The sequence below is a fragment of the Oryzias latipes genome, chromosome 16, assembly GCF_002234675.1.
Source record: "Oryzias latipes chromosome 16, ASM223467v1".
NCBI classification, from domain to species: domain Eukaryota; kingdom Metazoa; phylum Chordata; class Actinopteri; order Beloniformes; family Adrianichthyidae; genus Oryzias; species Oryzias latipes.
Window position 1 is genome coordinate 919376 of NC_019874.2, and position 26444 is coordinate 945819.

A 26444-nucleotide genomic window follows, 5' to 3' on the forward strand; every position below is an offset into this window, starting at 1 on the left:
CTTTAAAGAAGCCGACACAGTGATACAAAACATTTAAGCTAGGTGACCGGAACTACTTTTTTCAACGTGCGGTTATCCTGTGGTATATAACTATAACAGTTTGCTTTTCCCACTGCTTTTGCTGGCAGATGGGGACAAATATTTGGTTAAACTTAGTATTTTTTAAGGGTCAAGTCCTTTTCCAGACATTTTTCAGGATGGATTTCCCACATGGTCCTGAGTAACAAACCATGCGGCGCATCAGGTTACATTTTAGAGAGCTGGATGATGGCAGTTTTATGAGGAGTCAAAGGGTCTGTCAACTCTCTGGTTGGTTCATGGAAACAAAAGCAAAAACGATAGTTGTAATCACATCAAATAAGATATTTGTGTAAATAAGCAATAATTAACTAATTAAAACAAAAAAAACACTTTGTCCAACTAAGTAATTGTGGAAAAGTTGAACTAAAACTGCAAACTTGGAGGTGTCAACTCCCTACGATCTGATCTTCATCACCCCTCTTGCCTGGGGAGGGTTACCCCCAGCTGAGGTAGTTCACCAAGACAGTCAACTTGGAGCTCCCTGAGCATCAATTAGGTTGTTAAACCTGCAACCTTACACATAAAAGCCCCGCAGCTCTCCCTCTAAAGCGACACTAATTAGATGGAGGCTGCAGCCAAAGGAGGCTGCATTACCATACCTCCGCCGTCACCTGGGAGCCAGCGTGTGGGCAAGGAAACAACACAGAACAAAAGAAGTGGACTCCAGCTAGACTACAGACTTCAAAGACTGGCAACATGTCCATCATTCCCATGTGTCTCTATTATTCACAGTAATGATTCCTCCTCACTGTGTTGAGCTGATGCTCACTTCCCTGAACAACAATCCAATTAATTTGTCATGTCTTTAAAGTTTCTTCGAGGTGACGGACTTTATGTTCTTCAGATACCCTATGAGGAAACTGTGCTTCAGTTATCAATTATTAAGATTGCCTTTTCCACAAGGTAATGACTCATTTGTGGTCATCCCAGTGGGTCAAGAGTTTCCTTTTCGGGAAACAGAAACTTTTCAGTCCCAATTTCAATCTCTGAATTAAAGTGTTTGAGCTGGAACTTAAAACTTCTGTAAAAATGCTTTAAAGACCCACTTTAACAAAAATATGTATATGCATTATTCATTGTGGCATTTTTCTCATAATGGAGGACATATAAGAAGAAGATTAAGCTCTAAATTGCATTTCCCGGTATTTCTTCATTTAAATCGTTGTGATTTAGGAGCAATAGAGAAATGGGGTTTAGAAAATATGCTGGGTGGGCCACAACCTCCCTGCTACGCTCCATTCTGATGCATCCACTTGAAGACGATTAGATCCATATCCGTCTTAGTTTGAGCTGGAATCGGGATCAAAACTGTACAACTAGCTCCAATATTGCTGCCATTTTTGATGCTTATAGCTATGTTGTGTTAGAGTGTGAGGGGCTGTAAGCTAGCAGTACAGAGTGTAAAAAGATGGGTGAGATTGCTCTTTGGCAACAGTCCCCCCCCACAACTCAGAGGTGACTTTCTACAGAAACTATGTACTAAAAAACAACACAGTTTTTTTTATTTAGCCTAAAAACAGCAGAATCCTAAATAAAAGACTACTGGGAATGCTTTTACAATCGTCTTTTTACAAAAGAACTTCTGTTTTTTACAAATTCAAGATGAATTAGTAAGCCTGAACAGACACGGCAGACCTTCACCTTCATTAATCACAGGTTCAGCAATAATTCATCCCTTTTTATTGTAAAGAAAATAAGTTATTCTAGACTTTTTTCATTAGGGTTTACTCAACCATCACCTCTTCACATCCTTAGTGAGCGAAATGTGTAAAAAACGCTGCAACGATTCATCAAGAAACTGCTCCTCCTGAAGAGGTGAGCCAGATCTGGCTCTCTGAAAAACAGATCCATCAGCGTTTGGCCTGTGGCACAGACATGTGATAGGACTGAGCCATTGATCATTTTGATATTGCGCCTGCAAACTGCAAGTGCTGCACAGTTCTGGTTGGAACATACATTGATTTAGTCTTCAAGTGAAAGTGTATGCAAGCAGCTTCTGATTTCAACATCCATAACAGGAAGGCAGATGTGTACATATGATGTAAAGCATATAAAAGCTAAGGCTGGACAGATATAACCATTGTTTTATTGCAATGGAAGATTACATATGTGGGGACCATCCATTAAATGCAACACACTGGGAAGATGTTGGATGCAGCAAATGTGTTCCAGACACTTCAGTCCCATAATTAAAGAAGCAGTTTTTGACTTTAGGTTTAGAATATGTAAGAAAATGTAGAAAACAGGAATTACATTTACAGCATCTGTGCATGCAGACTCCCAGAGGGGGTAGGTGGAGGCAGGTACTTTAATTAGGTATTAAATCAGCTGAGCAGCTCTGATAATAACACCTCTCCCACCACGAACGCTTGTGTCTCCTTGCTTGGCCTCATCCCGTGGAGACACAAATGAATCTCAGGTCACTGTCAGTGCCTCACACAGTAAACTATATGTGGTCCCAGTGAGTGGATGAGGCCAGCCAGGGGTGAGAGGTGACAGATGGTACAGACCATAATGAAACTGCCCAGGGGACAGCAGCGGGAGAATGCCGGAGGTATGGACGGAGGCCGGCATGTGTGTTTATCAGAATCAGCTTTGCTAAGGTCATTACAGAGAGTGTGCTGCTGCAGTACGCACATACTGCAGCAGCCATGATTCATACAGGAATTAACTCTTTTGAGGTCCTGGAGCATGCATGATTAACTTTGTCTGACCCAGTAGTTTGTGTGTGTGTGTGTGCGTGTGTGTGTGTGTGTGTGTGTGTGTGGGTGTGTGTGTGTGTGTGTGTGTGTGTGTGTGTGTGTGTGTGTGTGTGTGTGTGTGTGTGTGTGTGTGTGTGTGTGTGTGTGTGTGTGGGTGTGTGGGTGTGTGGGTGTGCGTGTGTGTGTGTTAAAGCTCTCAAGTATGGACTGCATTGTTATTCAATACTCTGTAGTGAGAGATAGAAACGGATTGTGCAACAGGATACGTGCTGACAGGTGATGTAACTAAACAAAAAGAACTTTGAAAGGTCAGCCTCTGTTTCATGGAGCAACAAAAAAAACACCTAAACTGAACCCTGTAACTGCCTGCTCCACCAAATGGTAGATCACATTCTGAAAACATGTTTCCAAAAATATTGATAGTGCCGATTACCGTATTTCTCGGTATAAGCCGCATCTTTGTTGACCTATACTCTGGAAAATATGCTGCTGACCAAAGGCAAGAAGCAATAAAAACAATGTTTGAATTGATTTTGTTCTTTGGTTGGGATAATAAAAAATTAAGGGTTGAAATTAAGATTGCAACACCTAACAAGAAATTAAGATTGTATTTTGGGGAAGACTTTCAAACCTTTTACTCTGACTGACTGACTGACTGACTGACTGACTGACTGACTGACTGACTGACTGACTGACTGACTGACTGACTGACTGACTGACTGACTGACTGACTGACTGACTGACTGACTGACTGACTGATTGATTGATGTGTTTAAGTACTTTGGCGGGTCCAACATTTTTAAAAAATCACTAAAGCCTTTTAGGATAGTCACAGATTTGCCACAGCTGTCTTGAAAACATCTCAAACTATTCTCGGTTTAGTTTCTGTGGAAAAGAGAGTAACAAAAGAGACTACCGGTACACAGAACTGGATTAAAAACTAGAGCATCACTGCCAAAATACTGAACTGATTCCATGTCAATTTACAATTTCACTCTACATTTATTCATTTACAACTTAAGACTATTTGTTTACATATCAATACTTTTTTTAATTTCTCTCATAAAATGCTTGGGTTATTTCATCGACACAATTTGTGGGTCATTCAATGTTGGGATCTATTTTTTGTTTACCTTTTGAAGTAATACTGATTTTGGGGGATATATGGGTTTTATTTTAATCCAATGTATGTACTTCCTGAATTATCTTTTCTATGAGTTAAAATTAATCTTGAAAAAAGTTAGACCCCTTTTAACCTTGGGGTTGGGTTAAAAAAAACATATCTTGGGTTATTTTTAACTATGGAGTTTTTAGTGTTTCTGATCTAAAACCAATTTAAAAAAACTATTTTCAAGTATACAGAGATTTAAGCTAAACAAGGAAAAAACACTGATGAAAAATAACTATTAAAAAACCAAACAGAAAAGCAGCTTGTGCCACAAAAACTAAGAAAATCAGTTTGATGATTTTTTAGTCATTATTTTTAAATTTGTTCTATTAAAATATTTCAAACTAAATTGAAATCATAAAAAGTATCAGACACTTAATACAAGTGAAGTTATACGGTAAATGATGCACAAAACACTTACTGAGTTTTAACCTATTTTCTCCCAGTTTGTGCAGCGTTCCCACACAAGAACTGTTCAGTTCTCATCCACATGAAAATTGTCTCCTGTTCATTTTGTTCAATCAATCAATCAAACTTTATTCAATTTGTTCAATGGTTTCTCAGGAAACTTTTCTTCAAAAACCACATCACACATTTTTTAAATATTTGTCAAAGCTAGAGAATCAACTAAGTAAAAACTTCAAATCCCGGCCTGGTCCTTTCTGTGTGGAGTTTGCATGTTGTTGCTGTGCATGCAGGGGTTCCTCCAGGCACTCTGGCTTCCTCCCACAGTCCAAAAAGTGCCACAGGTTAATTGGTGACTCTAAATTGCCCCTATGTGTGTTAGTCTTTGTGTAAGTGTGTGGCTTTGATACAGCCTGGTAAACTGTTCAGGGTTTACCCCACTTTAAACCAACAGTAGGTCGTCATTTTTTCGTGATACAGAGGCCAGCATGCTGGAGCCACACAACGTCAGTGAGGAGAGATTGGTCTGAGTATTCGTTTCTATGATAATCACTCTCATCAACCAGGAGTAGCTTGTTGGAAATCCACACCTCTACCATTTAAAAGCAAGCTTGGGAGAATTTGTCAATGAAAGATTTTGAGCGCTTGGCGCAGGGGCCAGCAGGAACCACATAGTGTTATTGAGGGATCTAATTGGTGGGTTTATGTAAAGGTTAATGGCCAACAAAGTGTGCATTATCAGAAATTAACGCTCGCCATGGAGGCCTGAACCATCTGACGTTATGTGCATTCATTTCTGATTTCTGATTTGAAATTTCTGATTCGTCTGCCATTCTCCCGCTTATACCATGGTCACTTACAAACGAAAGAAATATTCTGTCAGTTTTTAGTACTTTATTCTTGTTATTTTTCGGTTTGGATTGCTTTTTCACAAAAAGCTGACTATTTGTCACGTGGAGCGGCGCGTTGTCACAGTAACATGACAACGTGCTGAGCCGGCACCGACCTTGAGTGCAGCAGCAAAGGAAAGCGATATATAAATAAATTAGAAAAGTAAAGCATCAGTTCAGACAGTGACGTGCAGTCAGGAGAGGCAGGTGAGGCTGTGCCTCACCTGTTATTATGGGAAGAAAAGAGAAAAAATAAATTCAATTATTATATTTAATCAGTAATTTGTGCTTTGCAGTCATTTTCCATTTAAATGTACCATTTTTGGGTGTTTTTTCTTTTCAAAATCGCTGAATTTCCGCATTTGCCGTTCAGATACTAAGAAGTGACGTGCGATGAGGCACCAGCCCGCTGAGCCTTACCTTGGATTGCGCAATACCTGTGCACTTAGACGGTACTGCTGTCTCCCTGTATGTCGGTCCAATCACTTGTACTATATGAGTTGAGTTTACATAATTTAGCAGATGTATATGATGTACAGTGTTTGTTTTTATAAATAACTGTATGTGAGGGACGTGTTTCTTGTGCTGAGCGCTAAACGCCGGCAAAAAAGCCGCTGGATGAGGCCAGCAGTTCTCGTGTCTCATGTTAGGGGGCGCCGGTGAGCCCTGAGATTATGACGCTAAAAAACAATAGAATAAGTGATAGCAAGCGGCAAGTCATTTTCTTCAGGAGCGGCATATGGACTTTATTTACAAGTAAAGGTAAGATGATAATAACGTTTGTGCTTTTTTCTATGCTGCAGTTTGTATATGAAAAAAAAAACACGTTGAAATGATATTTTGTTGTCAATTAAATGGTGAATAAGTTACTCAGTATGGTTCATATGTTTGTAAATCTGACGGATGACGTCAGTGCCTCACCAGCCATTAACCTCACCGCACGTCACTGAGTTCAGAGAGAAAGTTCACCTCTTTCCTGCTTGTTTTTATCCAGATGATGAAACAAAAGTTAGTTTTGAAGAAGCCGGCGCAGTGATATAGAACATATAGATTATGTGACCAAACTTCTATTTTAGGCGTGCGGTTAATAATGTGCGTTATCACTTTTTAATGCACACCCAGCAGCCATTGCGAATCGAGTATAAACCAGGATCATGGTATTAAACTTCAAAAACTTGCAATAAAGAAAAAATATGATGAAAGAATAACCAAGAATATCAAGAACATGTTAAAAAAGTCTGTAGCAGATACAATGATTGAGTAATAGCTGTTTATTTCTCCGTCTAGAAGACGAGTTAATTCCTGTTTGGAACTTGAGGTGGGAGGGGTCACTCAGTCTAATTCCATTAAACAGTCAATTACCCCGGGTTCAGCAGGATCAGAAAATGAATGGATGGAGTTTGGCTGGTTAATATGTGTTCTTATTTTAAAATATTACTATTTGACTTGTTGCCATTGCATTACATGTAATATACAAACGGTTTTACCATGCATTATGTAATAAACCATAGTATTCTTTAGGCTGTGATAAAACGTCATGGACAATTTTCTTTGCCTTAACTTATTCATGACCACATGAATGCCTTTTACTCAAACGTGTTATTTAAGGACCCACAATCAGCCTGTGAGTCAGCTTCAAATCTTAAAAGGCTTCAACTATTGTTTAGTTCCCACGGATAAAAAAAAACCTTCTCCAGTCAAACAGAGATTTTTACGCATAAACTGTCCAGGAAGAGTTCACTGTGACGTTAAATGCTAGAACAACACACAGAGGGCGCCTGAAGGTCAGGTTGGCAATCAGGGGGGTCAGGTTCAAAGAGCGATGAATGAGTGCAGGCCCATAATTTCCCACGAGACGAACTGAGCATGTGCAGCTCCTGTTCAGAATATGGTGATGAAAGAAGAATATGAAATAGTTTCACTAAAACAGTTTTATTGTCCAAAATATGGTGCTTCCATTAAACTAGATAAACATGTCCTGAAGCTGCAGCATCCTCCCATAGCGACATGCAAGTTCGATTATTTATATTTTAAGCTGTGAATGTCACAGAGGTGGACTGATTACATATCAAGACTGCAACACGCCTCTCACCCAGGGACATTTCTATTAATAAGACATCTATAGTATCACAGGAAGACAGTGGGTTTTGCTGTGTAAGTGCAAAAGTAGGCAAAGTGCAAATTTAAAAGTGTAAATCTTATTAATTTTAACATTTTTAGGCGAAAAAGAGCTTTACAAAATAATTTAGAAAATAATGCTGTGTTATCCTTTAAGTGCAGCGATCCCAAATCGTTCAGTTTCATATTTATGTGTGAGACCAGCAGGTGTAGGAAGTGATGTAATGTAGTTTTTTCGTCGACTCGTGATGAGGTGACATTAATGTCCAACTTGTTTAGTCCTTAAGCTTAAAGCTTCAGCCAACAGATTAGTGTGATGTGCTGTTTTATGTAATGAAATTGTATTTGGAAGTTTGGGTATGTAATGGGTAATACCCAAAAATATGGGTATATTTGGAATTAATAATGATTTGTATTTGGAAAAGGGAGGAGAAACACCCCACTATCCCACTATCCTGCGGAGGGCCAACAACCAACCCAGGAGAAACTTCTGTGTTACGAAACCGACCAGTTTTTTATGATGGATCCCATTTCATATAATGTTCTGTGTGTAAGTTAGGTTTCAATGTGCGCCGGTGGGTGCAGCATTTAACTACTTCAAATCCTGCATGCTGAACTCATGTAGTAGAAGTTTCTGGCACAGATACAAGGAGATCTCATGTAATATTATTCAGACTGTGGTGTGGAATGCAGGCAGAACAGAGGGAAAAAAAACCTCCAAGATGGACAAAGTCCCAGAAAGCACTTCTGGGCACCTGCTCCTCTGCTCCATGTATGGTGAGGAGCTCCAGAGACTGCTGCTTCAGCTCTGAGAAACAAACAGACACACAGGACTGACTGATGCCAACATAGAGGCTCAGTGAGCGCTGCTTTCATACAAGGAGCATACTTGGTAAGGCCATGGATGAATAGGGTTTTTTTACCCCCTACGGCAAACCCTATATAAAACAGTATAATGAATACTGCAGAGGATCCTTGAATTTAAATGCAAATGATTTTGGTTAAAAAAAGGAAAAATGATGAGAAACTAGGAGCGCTTGACAAGCAAAAACATTCTTCCCTACAAGGTCATCCTCCTGCATGGACGTCTCATTCATTAAAACAGCAAGAGAGCCCAAGATGATCAATATCCATCCCATTCAAAAATGAGCCAAGCTGTGATAAAAGTGTGCCATTCTTATTAAGATCTCTGTGCCGTCTTTTTTCGTAAAGATTATTTTATGATTCATGGGAGCGGTAGTCACTAATTTCTCCTGGGAGCCACAAGCTGCTGCTATCTCAGCTGTGTTTACTAATCTTCCCCTGACAACAATTGCTCAGCTCCACACAGCTAATACTGGTCCAATGTAAATATCTCCTAAACTCTTGTTATCCCCCACCTTGGTGTGAAACAGAAGTCAACATTAAAAGTGATTTAGCAGGAAAGTGGAGTAAAGGATCAAACTTTGATCATTTTCATAAACTGTATATCAAGGTTATCCAGCTTGACTTTTGTTTTAACTTTAAAACAGCAGAAAGCTGAGATTTCACTTCAAAGTGACAACAGCGGGTTGAATAATGCAAGTCAAGCAGTGCTGCTCATGCAGAACTGATGGGTGAGCAAAGAGATGAACAAACACGGTGTATCTCCTGGTGCTGAAAGATCAGACTCAGAGGTTTTGCTGCCGCCTCGTCGTGTGCAGACTTGAGCCTCTGCCTCCGTCCACCTGCAGTGGTCCCGGGCCGCTCTAAAGGCCACGGCAGCAGCCCGTTCTAATTAAACCCAAAGGGAAAAGATTTAATCATCCCACCGCCAGCCGTGAATGGTAGTTCAGGAGATCCTCACTGGAATGCTGATGATGTGGAGGTGAAGAAGGTATGGCGTTGAATTAAACGTGGGACTTATCGAACACAGGATTGAATTAGGATAACTGCCTGTAAAGTGTTTCAGCTCAGCGCAAAGCTTCAGAATCCGCTGGAAATAACGGCATAAACAGTTGAAAAGTTACAGAAGTCCAAAGAATGTCAACACAGAGGCTAAGGCTACGGTGCTGAGGGGTTAACAGATTTACAAACATCAAAGTATGACATGGAAAAGTGGGAGTGACTCCAAAATGCTTTAGTGTTGCATGAAAGGATGGATTTGCTTCTTGCTAGCATGTTTTGTAACATAAACTGGTGTGTTCAGTTGGTATTCTCCCAACATTTGTGAGTCTAACCCTAATAATGAATCTTTAATCTACCTGTTGCCCCCACTGCCACCCTCCATCAGGGCTGCTCTTTAGCCCCCATAAGATTCCAGAGAAATCCTTTAACTCTCCCGTTTTTCCTGAGACATAACATGTTCTCCCATGACCACGAAAGGAATATGGCTGGTTAAGAAAAAGGATGGGTGGATGAAATGTCAGGGGATGTCTAGTGCGCCTGCAAAAAGTCATAAGCAGGACTAATCTGATATTTAAAAACATGATTACCCAAAAACCCTGTTTTTATTTATTTTTGAGAACACATGTATGGTATGATGCAAATCTCCTGCAATTCTTAAAAATGCGATTTGTCTGTTATTAGTAGACTTATCAGCAAATGTCAGAACTAATGTGAATTTTACAACACAGTGTTGTTGACTTCCGTGTGTACATCACAAGGAGGAAAAGGTGGTTGTCTTGGAGACTTAAACTCCTGAGGGTTTCACATCTCCCATTGAACGTCAGGTCATGTTTGTAGGGTTTGTTGTCCATGTAAACAGCTTCCCGCTTTTATGAAGTTTGTCAGCTTAAACGCTTTGATCAAATGGAGGAACCTCGACTGTGAGCTTCTAAAAACACAAAGAAGCACAATGCATGAACCGGAACAAATCCGGTTCATTTTTCCCTCCACATTTAATAAAATTCATGCCATTACCAAGCATGCATGTTTTCCCTCTCCTTCCCGTATAATAAACACTTCCATGCATGTTTTTTTCCCATGAGTTTGCACAGTTCTCATTACCATTTTATAGACAGATTGATTGGTCACAGCCGAGGGAAGCCTAATCCCTAATCATATTTCAGGTTTTCAGTAAAAGCACTTCAGCAGGAAGCTCACCGCTGTTTCTGCTGAGAAGCTAAAAACGGAGTCTTCTCTCTGTCAGGTCCCTGTAGATATTTGTTAATGCAGAAATGGAGGAGAGTCTTATGAGTTATGCATGTCTCTCCCATACGGCAAACACCTATAGAGGGGATGATTGCAGGAAAACGCTGGTTTCCATTAGTCCAGTGAGGGTGGTTAGCATCAAATTATCCTCAGGGTGTGCAGGACTGACGCGCCGGACGCCGGTGTGTCATTAAACCTGATGCATAATGGAAACAGGACGGGACTAGTTTGTGCAGTTTCCCTCCTACACTTTGATGTTTATGTATTTATCAGACTGGAAGGCAGTTTTTGAGCCAAACTTGGTTTCTGTCAGATCGTCTCGGTTCACCAGGATTGATGCAGATAAACCAATTAAGAGAGGAGAGAAAGCAGAAAAGTGCCTACCCTTTAGGAGGTCAAAACTGGACAAAGGTGAACTGTAGGTTCGAAACAAGACCCAGTCGAAGTCATCCTCCTCCCCCTGGGTGAAGTCACACAGATTAGGGTCTGAGTCCTCTTCAAACGTGCAGCCAGCAGCTGGAAGAGGGCAAAAAATGGGATTAGATTTCATAGAAATCCAGGAAGTTAAAGGAGTACACAAGATCTAAAACTACTAGATTGGGAACCCATAAGAACCAAGACCCATTCTCCTAAAAAGAAAATGATGTGGGACATACAGAACACATTTCTGATGTTCTTCTGCTACACTAATGGGTTCCTAGGAGCAAATGAACATGTTTATGCCACAGTCTTATACCACTTTTACAGGGTGGTCCTCAACAGATCACTTGATGCAAAAACATATTAAATATTACAATCACAATTAAAAACCAAAACAAATAATAAGAAAACAACATTCCATTTTAGAAATCAAATAAAATGACAAAAAAATCAAATGTAGTCAAATTAAAACATTTCAGAAAACAAAAGTCATTTCTAGGAATTAGAATTAGAATTATAAAAGAAAACACAATAAGAAATTGGAAATGGTGGGTGGAATGGGACACGGTTTGTTTTCTGACGCTGTTCTTTAAACTATGTCTTCAATGTCCGAACAAAATCTTATGATTGGTAGGAAGCATTTCCAGCATCGCTGCACCAAAAAATGCTCTGTTGAAATGATGTCCCATAGTACCTACCTTTTCTGTTCTTTCTTTTGTTTCATTTTTTAACCTTTCATTTTAATTTCTGCAAATTACTTTTATTTTCCAAAGTTTTTTACCAGAAAAGGTGGTTATTATTGAAAGTTGCTGATTGGAGATGATGTTTGAATCAAAGGGTTTTTGTCTTGAAGCGACACTGGAAATGCTCCGTACTAAAACTATTTTTAATATGCAGACACTAAAGGCACATTTGGAGGAAGTCAAACGTCACCATCCAATCAGCCATAATGTCCCATAGTCCACACCTTTCTGCTTTCTTCTTTTGTATCTTTTTTTTTTACATTTCATTAGGATTCCTGGAAATGACTTTTGCTTTTCCAAAAATGTCCTTTTGGCTACGTTCACACTGCAGGCTGAAACGACCCAATTCCGAATTTTTTGCGCCTAAGTGGCCCAATTCCGATCTTTTCATGACAGTCTGAATGACACAGATCCGATCTTTTCAATTGCGACCCAGGCCCCGTGGGTTTGCCATCCTGATCCGAATTGTAGCCGTTCTTTTCAATTGCGACCGCCGTCTGACCGGCCAGGCGACTTGATTCCGACCCGTACGTCATCGACACGCAACAAACGTCATCATTTTGCGTTGAAGTAGGCGGGAACGAGAACGTAAACATCAACCATGGTGGACGATGCTGCTGAGACCAGACAGTGGAAGGGAAGGGAGGTCACGGATTGGATTAATATTTGGGGTGATCGCTCTTTTCAGGCCAAACTCCAGGGCTCTCATCGCAACTGGACGGTTTTTGAAAAAAATTCCAGCTAAATGGAAGAGCGTGGTGTTGAACCTTTCCCGCGATGACTTTTTTTTCTTTCTCCCCTTTCCGACCGTGCTCAAGCGCGGGGACCCAGGCCATCCTCCTCCTCCTCCCTGTTCTGATCCTTAGATTCTCCAGAATGGGTTAATAAAGAGTCCATAGAATTTAATCTGGGGGAAACCTTCTTTTAGTACCGTCATCCTTCCTCCGTAACACACAACATGAATGCGCGCGCGTGCCGCAATACCCCTATTCTCTATCGCGGCACGCGCTTGCTCACACACACGCGGGCGCGCGGCCCCAACACATACGCATTCCTCTTCCACTACATTGGGTACAGACGATCCCGACTCCAATGCCTTCTTAAAATGAGAAGATTGTAATTGTGCTGCTCCTTCGTGAAAATAAATTTAATATTACAAAAAGAGCTCCGCTTTTGACAACACTATTGTTGACATCCATTGTTAACGTTTGCTCCGCAAACAACAAGTGACGTCGTTCACCGTTGAGTATTCTTCTGGCTTCTGCGCATGCGGGTCTCGTTTGGGTCGTGTCAGGTCACACTGGAGATCACAAAAGTTCGGATTTACTTGGAAATGTGAACGGTCTAGCAAACAATTCGGATTTTTTCAAAAAATCCGAATTGAGCTTTAAGCCCTGCAGTGTGAACGTAGCCTTTGTTTCATTTGTTTGGAATTCCATTTCGTTATTTCGGGGGGAATTTTGTTGTGATTTCTAAGATGTAATGTTGTAATTGTTTTCATTTGTTTAGCTTTTTTAATTGTTGAAGCCACAATGACCAGCTCTCTACGAAGAGGAGTGGCCTCAGAAGAGTGTTTTTGTGAAGGCTGACCACTGCTCTGATGTGGCTCAGCTAAGCATGCTAACCATGGGATGGTGAACCTTTTCTGGCGGGTGCTTTAATGACCCGATGATCATCTTAAAAATGATGATATGCACCATAACTGGAGTTGGAGCTCACGCCTCAGACCGTAAAATAAAGAATCTGCAGAAGTCCTGCAGGCTGCACTGGTGCTGTCAAAACGTCAACCGATCCGCTCTCCTTTAATCAGTCACCTGCTGTAATTACTGCAGTCTTGCTCCAAAGAAAACAGACTCAGACAGAAAGCTATAATTGCCCCCGCGTCCGAGGACAATTACCACCCACAAAAATACGTATCGAAAAGCCCATTTCCAAAGGCATAAACAAACAGCGGTAACATTTGGAGAGCGCAGACTCTCTGGGGAATATGGTGATTAGCATAATTCCTCGCATTCTGCTATCTGTTGCGCCAAAGAGCCACATTTTTGGAACAAAACTGAATAGCGATGGCTTTAATGGGCCTTTTGGTCCAGATTAATGGGCTTCAGTCGTTCTTTTCTGCATCTGTGGCGATAATTTACATTAGTCGATCATGTGAGGACCACAGCCCGGCAGTGGGCAGTTTGAATGGCTCAGTCAAAAGAGCCGACCCTGTGTCAGTAATAATTAGAGCAGGACAGCATGAGACGTGGCATACTAATGACAGGAATAATGACGGCCAGGTACTGAAGGTGACCCCTGCACTCGTCGGCTTTATTGCTGCTCATTCCTTTTCTCTGATCTGCCATTAAACAAATGCTCTGGATATGACGGTCTGCAGACAAAAACACAGCCGCTCTCCCTGCATTGAGGATTCATTATTCTCCTTTTTAATGCTCATGTCAAAGATAACGGAAGGTTAAAGTCATTCATTTATGGAGGCTGTGGGAGAAAGCTTTTGAGTGGCACTGCCTAAAAGGCTGAAAGAAGGAAGTTCCCCCAAAAAAACTAATTTCATAGAAAACAATAAAAAAGCACTAAAAAACACAGAATTTGTGCTGTAATTCAAACCAAATCAATTTTGTGCTGTGTATATACAGTATATGATTGTTTTTTTTCTCCAATCTTCTGCCACACCTGGGATCCATCAGCTCCGTCTTCCCTCTGATGCATTTGCCTCCTGCAGTTCTCCTGGTGTTTTCCACAGACTCTTTGTACTCTCCACATTCTAGACTTCCAGCTGCTCTGTTGGGTTTTTCCTGCTTTTGCTCCCAGACGTTTGTATATTTTGGGACTTACATCTTGTGTTTTTAGACGCATCAACCTATCTTCCGCGTTTCACGTTAAGCCTTATGCCCCGTTCAGGCTGGGCATGTGACACATGTTCTTGAACGCGTGTTCACACTGAACAAGCGTGAAGGGGCTTCTTCTTTTACTTTGCTACCGTTCACTAGTGCATGTCCAGCAGTTGGGAGAGGCTTGGTGTCAGATGTCAAAGTATTGCTCGTCTTACTTCAGGCTTATAATTCTTCAGCTCTATTCCAAGATATGAAAGACTTGGTGTCGTAGAATTCCGTCCAGGGAAAAACCACAATTTTATTATTAACCCCTGTGCTATCTTAGATGACCCCCCCCTTCCATTGATGTGTTCTTCCTACCATGACAAAGGTGGATAAAGGTGGAAAGATTTCATGTAATCCATGGACACCAGTGAAGATCATTGAAAAAAAAGGTTCAGAGCACTGTCTAGTGGGTCTAGATGACCCAACTCCCAACGTTAAAGTGCCTAGGATGGCACAGGGGTAACATGGTTGGCAGTTCTATGAATTAAAATTGAAACCATCCAGATGTTCTTACCAAATCCAAGACCCTGATTGGTCAAAGTTCAACTGGTTTAACTTTCAACATGTTTTCAATGGCTTCATATTTTGCACACAGAGCCCAAAATGGTCTTGGAAACTTGTGTGCCAACGTGTGAATGCAACAATTTTGAACACTGAAGCCAGAAACACACGCATACACGTGAAAGTGGTCGACTGAATGTGGGTTACCAAGGGCGGTGTGAACGTAGCGTTAGAACGTAGCATTTATCTGTCCCGGTACTGCTCCGCTCATTAAATTGCCAAATTCAATGAATGATTTGGATGTGATCATATCTAACGCTGACAGAACAGGAAGTCCAACTGTAGTTAGGAATAAAGGAGAAGAAGGTTTAATTCCTGCTAAGACGACTCTGTTCTAACCTCCATCCCTTTGGGGTCATGGGGTTTCTGGAGCCTATCCCATCTAGTATTTGGTGAAGGTAGGGTTCCCTGAACAGGTTGGTAGTCTTGTTGCAGGGCAACACAACCTCAAGGAGCAATTTAGTGTCCCCAATTGAGCTGAGAAACATGTTTTTGGACAGTGGGAGGAAGGCGGAGAGAAGAGCATGTAAGGTTCTGTAGGTTTCAGGCGGGGATTCAAACCAGGGCCTTCTCACTGTGAGGCAAAAGTGCTAACCACTGCCCCACTGAACAGCCTCCACCTTCTAACTTCTTTTAATCAAACAAAAAAAAATCAAATCAAACACTAAGATAAATGATCACTATATAGCAAAGAACCACCAGTCCTTAGCTGTCTTGGTGTTTAAAGAGTCATTGACTAAATCAAAATGTAAAATAGTAGAGCTTTAAACGAGGTTAATAGTGCATTTTTATCTCTTTGTTTAGCATAGCAGTGCAACAAAAGTCTATTTAACTGCTGGAATTATAGATTTGTGTTTGCTCTTTTGACTGTGAAGGTCACATTCAAGAGGAAGTGAAGTAGGAGTGACGTAACAAGACAATAATAAGGTGCGTTTTAGTTGAAATGTTTTTTTTTAATGGAGTTTATTTCATTCGTATTTTAAACTGTTTAACATTTCACCCCTTCCATTAAGTTAGCTAAATTTAGAGCTACGTTCATTCAAAACAAAACAATTTATGCCTGAAGGATGGGAATGCTGAGAGCCGGGCTTGTTCCCTGCAGGAGTCTCATAGGTAACACTTAAAGCGGTTTACAAAGCGGACAGAGTTCCTCAAGCTGCCAAGGTAATATCTATAAGCTGAAGTGGATGTTATTCAAAGTCAAAGATCCCAGATTGTCCACATACATGGATAAATATAGAAGTGTGTGAAGAAGGTGATGGTAGAACTGAAATCAAAACAATATTTGAAATGGATGCAGTGGCTTTAAGGAAATATTAATATAAATGTTGCTATGACATAGGTAAAAGGTGAATGCAGTTATGAATCTAAATTTTCAATAATATTAATGCCAAATAAATGATGAATTATTGATTCTAGATTTTTAAAAAGGTGGACCGCCACTTTCTGAAATAAAAATATTTGGGGATTTTAGTATTCAAGGTTTCTAAAAGAAAAGGGAAACACTAGGCACCATAAGAGAAGTAATAAAGAGAAGGAATACATATAAGAGCAAACAAACATAAGCTTTAGAAGATTAACTGTTGAAAATACTCAAAATTTACAATAAAAACAGAAAATAATGGAACTCCTGCTCTGATCATCTTTTGATCTTTGGTAACAGTTCTCCCAGTGGTCTTTGTATTATGATTATGCTGTTTTTAGCCAAAATTTAAAAAACCTATATCGCTTTCTAGGACCTAGTTTCTGCAGAGAGGCAGTAGTGCGTTCAAAATTCACCTCACAGTTGTGGGAATGTTGGCGCTGTGGAACCCCGTCAACCAGGAAGCTTGTGGCTCGCCAGATTGATGATTTGAATAAAGAAAAACTCAGGAATGCAATTTTAATCTGAATTTTCTTAATACATGGTTCCATCATCAGAAAAATGCTACAAGAACGTGTCCATTTTTAGTGGATCTTTCAAGAAGAAAGAAGACTTCAATATAAAAATCTTCATTTTACAAAAGTGTCATTTCCATTGAGTGGCTTTTGTTTAAAAAAAAAGTCCACATTCAAGGATTTAAGCCTGTAAATTCAATAATGTTACCTTCTGGAAAATAAAACTTCTTTTTTTAAACCAAAGCTGGTCTAAGCAGGGATTTGATTCAGTAAGAAGTGCAGCATTTCACTCAAATTCAACTTTTTTTTCTCCAGATTTTTACATTTATGGTGTTGATGTGATCAGATATTGTATCTTACAGCCCTGGATTTTCCATTCATGCAAAAAAAAAGAAAACTAATATGATCATTAGCAGATGTGGTGTGACGTGGTCCACCTTTAGCTGCATGAAGACCTAAGTCTGACCTAGTCTGGGTTTTCTATGTCCATTTGGTTAGAGCCTGAACTCTGAATAGATGTTTGTTTTTAACGGCTCTAAGGCAGCGAATTTAGAACAGCTCCTTTATTGTGTTCAGGTTTAAAAGCTGAGTCAGTTTTTTGTTTTGTTTTTTCGTAATATTTTTGGCACTAAGCAGCAAACAGACACACTTGTTATGTTGGGCCTGCTTTGCTGAACATGACACAAACACACCCTGAGGAATCTTTTTTCCCTCATTAGTTGTTGTGTCTACACACAGCCCTTTACTGGGAGCGTAAAATGCCCCAAATATTCACAATAAATTGAAATATCAGGAAAGCATGTGGGTCTGCATGGCTGCTGCTGATTGAGCTGCAGCTGAAACGCAAACCCCGCTCATGTTGGGCTGGTAGATTTTTTTTAACAGCAAACATTACTCAAAAATGAAAATTTCGGCCCCTATGTGGAGTTATTACTTATTATTATTATTATTATTTAAAATCCCCCCCCAAAAAACAGAGTTGCTTGCATTGTAAATTGTGCAGGAGGCAGGTTCCATTTAAACCTGGAAATAGCAGCAACCATTTTATCAGCTGAAGCAGAGACTTCAAGCATCAATGTCACTGAAAGAAGAGATGATTCTCCAGCAAAAACAACAACGCTCAGACCTGCACAGCAGCAACAGTCTGAACTAGCAGAAGAAACTCTGACTATTACATTTTAGTTCCTAGAAGATTCACAGGATGTTGACAAAATGTTTGTCAATTTTATGTTTGTTCTGTGAAACATAAAAACATTAGAATTCATTTGTAGAATTCATTCTACAAATGAATTATACAAAACATTCATGTTTTGTATAATTCATTTGTAGAATTCATTCTACAAATGAATTATACAAAACATTCATGTTTTGTTTTTCCATGGAACTGATGGAGCAGTTCTGATCAACTTCTGTTTTATTTATGTTTTTATATATGTTCTCTTTGAAAACTTGAAAACTTTAGCTTTTATCATGCTCCTTCAATGCATCTGTTATGTTTAAAGTATGATAAGAAATACATATTTGAATCAAAACAACCTGCTGAAGATCACACATTTGTTTTATGAGCCACAGAGCGTTTACATTTGACAAAAATGGTTATTTGGTTTATAACGTGATATCTATCACTATTGCTTGAAATGAAAAACGATATTATGACATAAATGAATTCCATATCACCCAGCTGTGCCCACAGTCCAGTGGTTACACGATGGAAGCGGAGTGCAGCATCTCTACCTGCTTGATTGGGTGATATTAGTAGCCAAACCTGAGAATGAGAGTGTGCATCCTCCCCTCTGGCTTTGATTTATTTCCCTGGGTTGGTATGTTACTGCACGGATCTGCGGCTGAGGCCAGAGGTTAATTGTCCCCCGCACTAGGGTCTATTTCCAATAGACCAGCCAGAGATATGAGACCTGACACATCCCAGCATTGCTGCTACATTATTCCCTGCTGCTTTAGTAAATGAAGCCTGCATACAGCTCACAGAAAGCGTCTCATCATCCAGAAGAGGAGAGCAAGGTTAGGCCGGGAGTGTCGTCTCCTCAGAACAAACGGGGTGAGAGATAGGGGGGAGAAGCAGCTCATCCGTCATGACTCCCCCACCTCTGCCGCCTCCAGAGGACCGGTGGGTGTGTGGAATGCCATCGGTCATTTTTTACCTGAGTAATTACACCATAATTTAGTGCAGCGACCAACAGAAAGTCGGACGCTGGCAGCTTTCTGTGGCAGAGATTCTGCTGTTCTCTCCGTTCTCAGCTGATGGATGTTATACGGACGCTTGCTTGTGGTAATTTGACAGCTTGTTTTCATATATTTAATCTGAGCAAGATGAAGCAATAAACACAGCTCAGTGTTACAGACTGTTAGGGACTGTTAGGCTAAATTAATTATGAATGAACTGAATCACTTAGCTTGTTGAAAAGACTTTGCCATTAATATACAATTTTTTATTTTGTTGCAGAATGAAATGATATCTTTTCAATATTTTGTAAGGATTCTGTGGTTTGGTTTGGTTTTAGTTTAATAACGTTCACATTTTGTTAACTGACCTAGACTAGTGTGTCACACTGCCACCTGATGACGACTGACGAAGACGTCCATCGAAACATGTTAGTTACATGAAAAAACACAACCGTGTCTGATAATAGCAGAACCTAGGAAGTCAGTTGGCTTGGTTTGGTTGTTCCTGGTCATGTGTTTGGTTTCCTTTTTGTCAGTTTCATGTTCCTGATCTGTCTCTGTCTTTTCTTCTTTGTCACCTTTTTGTTTCTCCCCATAGTTTGTCATGTTTCCATTAGTTTATTAAATGTTTTCATTTCTGTCACCGAGCCGGGTCTCCTGCATTTTGGGTCCTCCACCACCAGTTCCTGACATATATTCACTTTATTTAGACAACATGCCAAATTCACAAATAGACTAATTTTTATCACAGGTCCCCAACCTTTTTCAAGCCACCGACCAGTTTAATGTCAGACAATTTTGTCGTGGACCGGCCAGTACTTTTTATTCTTTGTGGCCCCGTACCAGTGCACGGCCCGGGAGTTGGAGAGCACTGATGAAAATGACTGAACTTGTTTGCCCCGCATGTAAAATAGGGTTGTTTTAAATCCAAAATTCCATGCTTTCCAGAAATTGTGTTGGAAATGCTTTGCAGTATAACCATATCGATTAGGGGTGTTAGAAAAAATTGTTTCGGTGATTTGGCAATATTTGTATCGATTCAAAATGCTGCCAGGAAGATATTTATTTAATTATTTCTGAGCGTCCTTCAGCGTCTGACTCTTGTTGTCCACTTCACCCTCTGACCACTAGTTGGTAGCAGAGAACATGGAGCCTCTTAGAGCAGCTCCACGCACACAGAACAATTACAATATTTCAGCGAGAGGCAGCTTGTTTCATTGTTATGAGACATGAACTACTTAGTTTTTACTTGGGATGGATCCCAAACAGAAACTCTGTTCCATGTTGCTGCCAGTATCATATAAAAACACAGATTCTGGTGCTTTTTAGAGGCTCAGATGAGAACGAGTGAAGTACTGCAGCTGCACAGCGGCTAATAGGCTAATGCGCTTAGCATCGGCTAAAATGCTGTCAAAGAGGCAAAGCGGGTCAAAGTTCTGCAGAACCTCCCAGCAATAGATTCTAGTTTAGCGACCTGATGGATCAGAGGGATGTGAACAACGCTCTGAAAAAAGGCCGACATCGTGGCGATGACCATTACTAGTTTACTTCCACGTGTGAGAAAGCGTGGCTGCAGCTGCAGAGCAGACTGTCATGTAAATAAAGCATCTTAGCCACATTAAAGCATCTCCTTCATCCTGTCCTGCTGCTGCCTCATCATCATCACTTTGTTGTTTCTGGAAAGAATTTGTGTTTTTTTACCCTTTTATGTTTTAAGCACCATTCAGACTCCTGAACCGTTCAAAGGTTCTGGAGAAGCTACATTAAGCAATGTTGAAATTAAACAGAACTTTATTAACTTAATCATACTTTTAGAACCTTATTGGTTAAGGCACATTCATTCCATTTTTTTTCTTATACTGAAATATATTTTGTTGTGGAAATCAGACAAACCTGACTGTTCTCTTTCTATATTTTAAGTTACCAAAATAAAAGCACTGAATTTGCTTGGGTAAAAACAACTTATATATGAGATACAGTTGCAGTGCTTAACATTGTGATCTTTAAATAAACAGATTTTACAATTTTATTACAACTAAAGACGTATTGAAATTCAGGTACTTTTAAAAAAAAAAGAAAGAAAGAAAATGTGTTTTGGTACAATATCGGGATACGTATCGTATCTCCAAACACACCCCTAATATTGACCATTTCAATAGTCATCTATACATTAAGCTTTGTTTTTCAGGCCTGACTTGATCCTTGATCCTATATGTTCAGCAGCGCATTCATAGAGCTGCTCTCTGATTTCATTCAAACCAACATCAGATGTTCCCTCTCAAGTCGCTCACTCTGATGCAATAAGCTCTCTTTGATTTCATCAGGACATAAAGAAGGTGGAAACATTTTCATCAGATGCCTCAATTTGCCGCTACATCCCCTGCGATACGTAAACATGTTCCCTCGTTTTATGTCTACACTTTGTCACGACGACAAGTCTCTCTGCTCATATTGTCAGCAGAGCCACATGCAGCTTCTCATTTTACATTTCTTATCTTGTCCTCTTTTTGCTGGCATAATCCATCGCCTTGCTATCTAATTAGTGTCAGCTATGCACACTGGATATTGTTGCTCCCTGCTCATTGTCTTTATTTGCATATTTTTAAGCCAAAGGAATCTAGACCAAGCTTATTTGAGGTCCCAAATCTCTGCAAAGTGGGCTGAGCCCCCCTCCGACTGAGGCAGCGCTGACAACAAGGTGGGATTCTTTAAGACTGCATGCATCCAAGTGTGAAGAACTGTAGTTAATCTTTCTTTTGCCTCTTAAAAGTTTCAGCTCTCTGAGTGAGAAAAAGCAAACACAACGTCTCGCACAGGAGGCTGTTGTTTGGATTGATTATATGTTTGGAAGGCTAAATTGCCAAAGAGAGGTAAAAAACTCATCAGGTGTCCGTTAGAGCGGAACCGATCTATAGTCATTTGACAACATACAGCAAAAAACAGCAAACATCATCCTTTCATGACATGATGCAAACCATTTGTCCAAATCTAAGTCTGCATTATACAGACTCATGGTGGCTAAACATGGGTTTTTGGCAGAGGTGGACATTCTGAAAGTCCCACCAACTCTATTGTAAAGGTTTTCACAGTGCTCTTTTAATTAGACCACTTTTTTGCCAAAATCCAAAAACCTGCGCCAGGATTTCCTCCGAAATTCATCTCTGAGTTGTGGGTGGGAGTCTAGGCGTGGAGTAACCCCCTTCCTACCACACATAACTGAGCTCTCTGCTTACACACCCTCCCACTAGCTTACAGCCCCTCACATCCCCAACCTAACATTAGCGGTGCAATCAAAAATGGCAGCAATATTGGGACTATCCAGCTGAAGTTTAGATCCAGATTCCAGCTCAGACGAGGAGAACAAAGACGTTCATCTGTCGCCCAAAAATATTTTCCACTTCACAAATAAGCTCTTTTTCAAACTGCTTTTTTTCATCAGCTCCTCCTTCACAACAATTGAATGAAGAAAGTCTCAGAAATGCAATTCTGGTAAATCACCTGTCCGTCCTGGGGGAGGATCCCTCCTTCAGGTGGACACCCCTGTGGTTTCTTCCTTTTTTCCAGAATCCGTTTTTTAGGAGTTTTTCCTGTCCGCAAAGGGTCTAAGGGCAGGGATGCCAGTTTAGTTTAGTCAGTTTGTTAGTTCAATTTAGTATTTTCCTATTGAATTCTATGTATTCATGATCCTTTTGATTTTATGTTTTATTTTTTCTATTACCGTTACAAAGCCCATCGAGACGACTGTTCTTGTGAATTTGGGCTATATAAATAAAATTGAATTGAATTGAATTGAATTGAATTGAATTGAATTGAATGTAACTTTTGGTTTTCTTTATCCATCATCATCAGAAAAATGCATAAGAACATGGTAAAAACAGCAAAAACACAATTTTCATAGCCTGTTTTGTTCATGTTTCCTCTTCAAATTGTTTTTTTAAATGTTTTTAAAAAAAGGTACTTTAGATAAACATAGTTATATGTGTATATTTCTGTAAGTATTTTGCATAGAATATCCCAGACAGACACTGTCAATCTTTGTCTGAGTCCTAATTCTCTAAGTCAATCTTCTTTGAAGGTTTCAGTGATAACACTGGCTAAAACACCCAGGTGGGTTTGATAAAATGTCAATAAAGGAATGGAAGAACTGAAACATTTTCCTATTTTTTTACCATTCTTAAAATTCCTTCCAGAAAGTCACATTTTATACATGGAATAATGCTTAAACCAAAAAAGGAGTTACCATTTAAAAAGTTTAGATGAAACATATTTAAATGAAATTAAAGATATAGTTTTGAGAGAAGTATTTTCTAAAGACTACAAACACGGTCTGACGATCAAGTGTCAATGTACATGTATGAATAAAGCAAGTCTTTTTATCAGGGATTCTCTAAAAATAATAACTAAAGTTAAGTGTTTTGTGGAGTGTCCTGACTGTTTCTGTATGCTTGCAGAGTTCACAGACAGGGTTAGTTACACTGCAAACCGTTTTAGAGTCTAAAGCCTTTAGTTGGTGTTTACAACTCGTCCCTGACTGTTACGTGGGTATGACTGCTCAACAGTGAGATAAGTAGAAGAAAACATCAGCGTAATACGCTGAGTGTAGGAGGAGCTTCACCACAAACAGCCTGTTATGATGGAGGAGATTGGCTCACATTAAATATCTGTATTATAGACAAAAATGTATGATGTTAAACTAAGATTTAGCTTTGGGCTCCACAGAGGTGAAATGGTTAGCGCTCCCACCTCAAAGCATAACGGTCTTGATTCAAACCCCAGCTAGGTTCTTTCTGTTCATGTGTGGGTGCTCTCCAGCTTCCCCCCACAGCCCCAAAACACGCTTCATGGGTTCATTAAGGATTCCAAATCGTCCCTAGGTGTGAGTGTTGGGGTGTGAGGTCCTGCTACAGACTGGAAACGGGTTCAGGTTGCACAACAGCAGCTGGGATAAACCTCAGCAACCCCAGGACCCCCAAAGGATTCAGCAGGTTCAGAAAACAGATGGATTTAAAGCAGCTAGGCCTGGACTAATTACAATAACGCTTCAGTATTGTCCAACTAATTTGTTTGAACCAAAAATAAAACATTCCTTTTTCTTTGGCATGATATCAACCGCCAATGCTTCCTTGAGTGGCCCAGCAGTCAGAACGGGCAACACCTCCACCTATCAAACCACCTGGGAAATATGACTCAATGAGGCACGACTGCTTATTGAATCCACAGGAACACATGACAAACAGGCTGCTGGTAAGCCGAGCACTCCTTCACACAAACTCCGGTCTAAAGCTGGGAGGCTGGTGGGGATCCAGGTGGGAATGGGTGGAACAGACTGAGTGGATGATTTGCATGGGAGCGATAGCAGCCCTATGCATCAACAGCAGGCAGGTATATTTATTTTCTACTGGGACTTTCTTCTGCAGCTCTCCCCTGGTTGCCTCTGAAAGCCATCCATCCCCGCACCTGAATACAGAATGAAATCCTCTCTGCCTCCCCAGGCATTAATAACTCAACCCTGGTGGCTGGATGGGGCCGGTCACAGGGACAGGAAGCAGATTGAGAAAAGAAGGGTTGGAGATGGTGAGGAAGCACGGCAAAAGTAATCAGCTTCAGGGGCAGACTACAATGAAATATGCATCTGAAGGAGGACAATATAACAGTCTTCAAGGAAATGACCGAGAAGGGAGTGCAGGTGAGGCTTTCAGCAGGAAAAAGTCAAACCTGAGCTGGAAAATGATATAATTATTCTTTAAAACCTTTGATTTCGAAGCTTTTTAAACCACGAAGGTTTAATTCTCTAAAACTAAAGCTGAAAAGGGGGGGCAGACTTTTCCATACAGGAAACCCAAACACTTTTTAGTCTGAATATATCAGGGTTCGTATACTTTTTTAGCAACGGTTTTCCATAACTTTTCATAACCTTTCACAGAAATTCCAAAACCAAAACTAAAGACATTTCAGTCAGACTATTGTCGTCGGTGGCAGTTCCTCCGTCTTACTGTTTCTGCTGTTTTGGAGGAAAACCTTCATCTTTAATTTGATATGAATGTTTTAACAATTATAAAGACTTAATGTTTTTCCATGCTGGTGACTTTTGTGACCCAATGCAGAGAAAAAGAGAAATAACAAAGGGCGCCAAATCACTACTCATACATTTGAGCAAATATATCATTAAAAAGCAGTTATCTAGGCTAAAACATAACAACAGTATTAACAATTCCTTTAGACATAACAGTGAGAAAGTCAATCCATTTAAAATAGATATTTTTATCCAAAAAACTCTTCAGAACCAGGAACTAAAAAGTAAAGAACTGCAAACAGGCTGGGCTCTGACCTCATCTGCTCATGAAAACTAGAAGATGAGCTGCAATTAAAAGTAGAAAAGCCACAAAGTGTCCGTGTCATAGACATTATCGGAGGATTGTTGGTTCAATTCCAACCTTGTCCACCCATTTCAGTCAGACAACTCAAGCAGCAGAGAAAGCTTTATTTTCCAGATTTTCTTTTAGTTTGGCATAAGGCTCCGTTCAGAAACAGTAAAACAAGATCTTCCTGTAAAAACTTTGGGTATAAAACTACCCCTAACGGAGCTCACAGGTGGAAGCCGGGGAGGGGGGGCGACAACGCAGCGCTGGTGGAAATGGATGACAGGGGGTGTAGAGCTCACACCTGGTTCTTTAAGTAGGTCTCAGAACAGGTGAGTTAATTGGGCTGAACCATCCACGGGGAGGTGTACACAGGTAAACGCACTGCTGAGCTGCCTGGCAGAAATTCTCCCAAGTCGTTTGTAGGAGCCCTATTGAGAAACATGTCCTGTGGGTGTCGCTGTTTTCATGTTTTGCTGTCAATTATAAATTGGTTGATGATCTGACCACACACAGGTGTGCATGAGCCAGATGGAGAAATGAGTTCCGACCGCTTGTTCGGGAAATGAAGCAAAAGAGTAGTCCAATCCGTTCAGTAGTGTAAATTAAAAAAAGAAACAAAGTAATGCAAAGTTGATCGGAGTGAAAGAGTCATTTTTCTTCGTCGTATAAGGAAACGACAGCCCGCTTCAATCAACTCTGGCGTCGCACATCTCAGTGTATCAAAGGAGCTAGAACTTAGTTAAATAGTTTCTAGGCCTTTAGCTCCTACATCGTTCATATGCTAAAGAGTCCTTGGGCAAGACACTGAACCCCACCTGCCTGTGGTGGAAAGTAGAAATTGCATATTAGATTTCCAAAACTTGTCCATGTTTTTCATGACCGTACGAACCCAGAAAATAGCCTTATAGCATTCTAATATTTACGTCCAGCAAAATATTCCAT

General features: G+C 40.3%; 1 protein-coding gene across 4 annotated transcripts in view; it reads right to left on the reverse strand.

Moving 5' to 3' along the window:
* LOC101164139 (receptor-type tyrosine-protein phosphatase U) overlaps positions 1-26444 on the reverse strand; it is a 286898-nt gene that overhangs the window by 195103 nt on the left and 65351 nt on the right. For all 4 annotated transcript variants that reach the window (XM_023964670.1, XM_023964672.1, XM_023964671.1 and 1 more), the window contains exon 2: positions 10860-10991. In XM_023964670.1, the coding sequence (XP_023820438.1) occupies positions 10860-10991 (132 nt within the window). The remainder of the gene's footprint in view (positions 1-10859; positions 10992-26444) is intronic.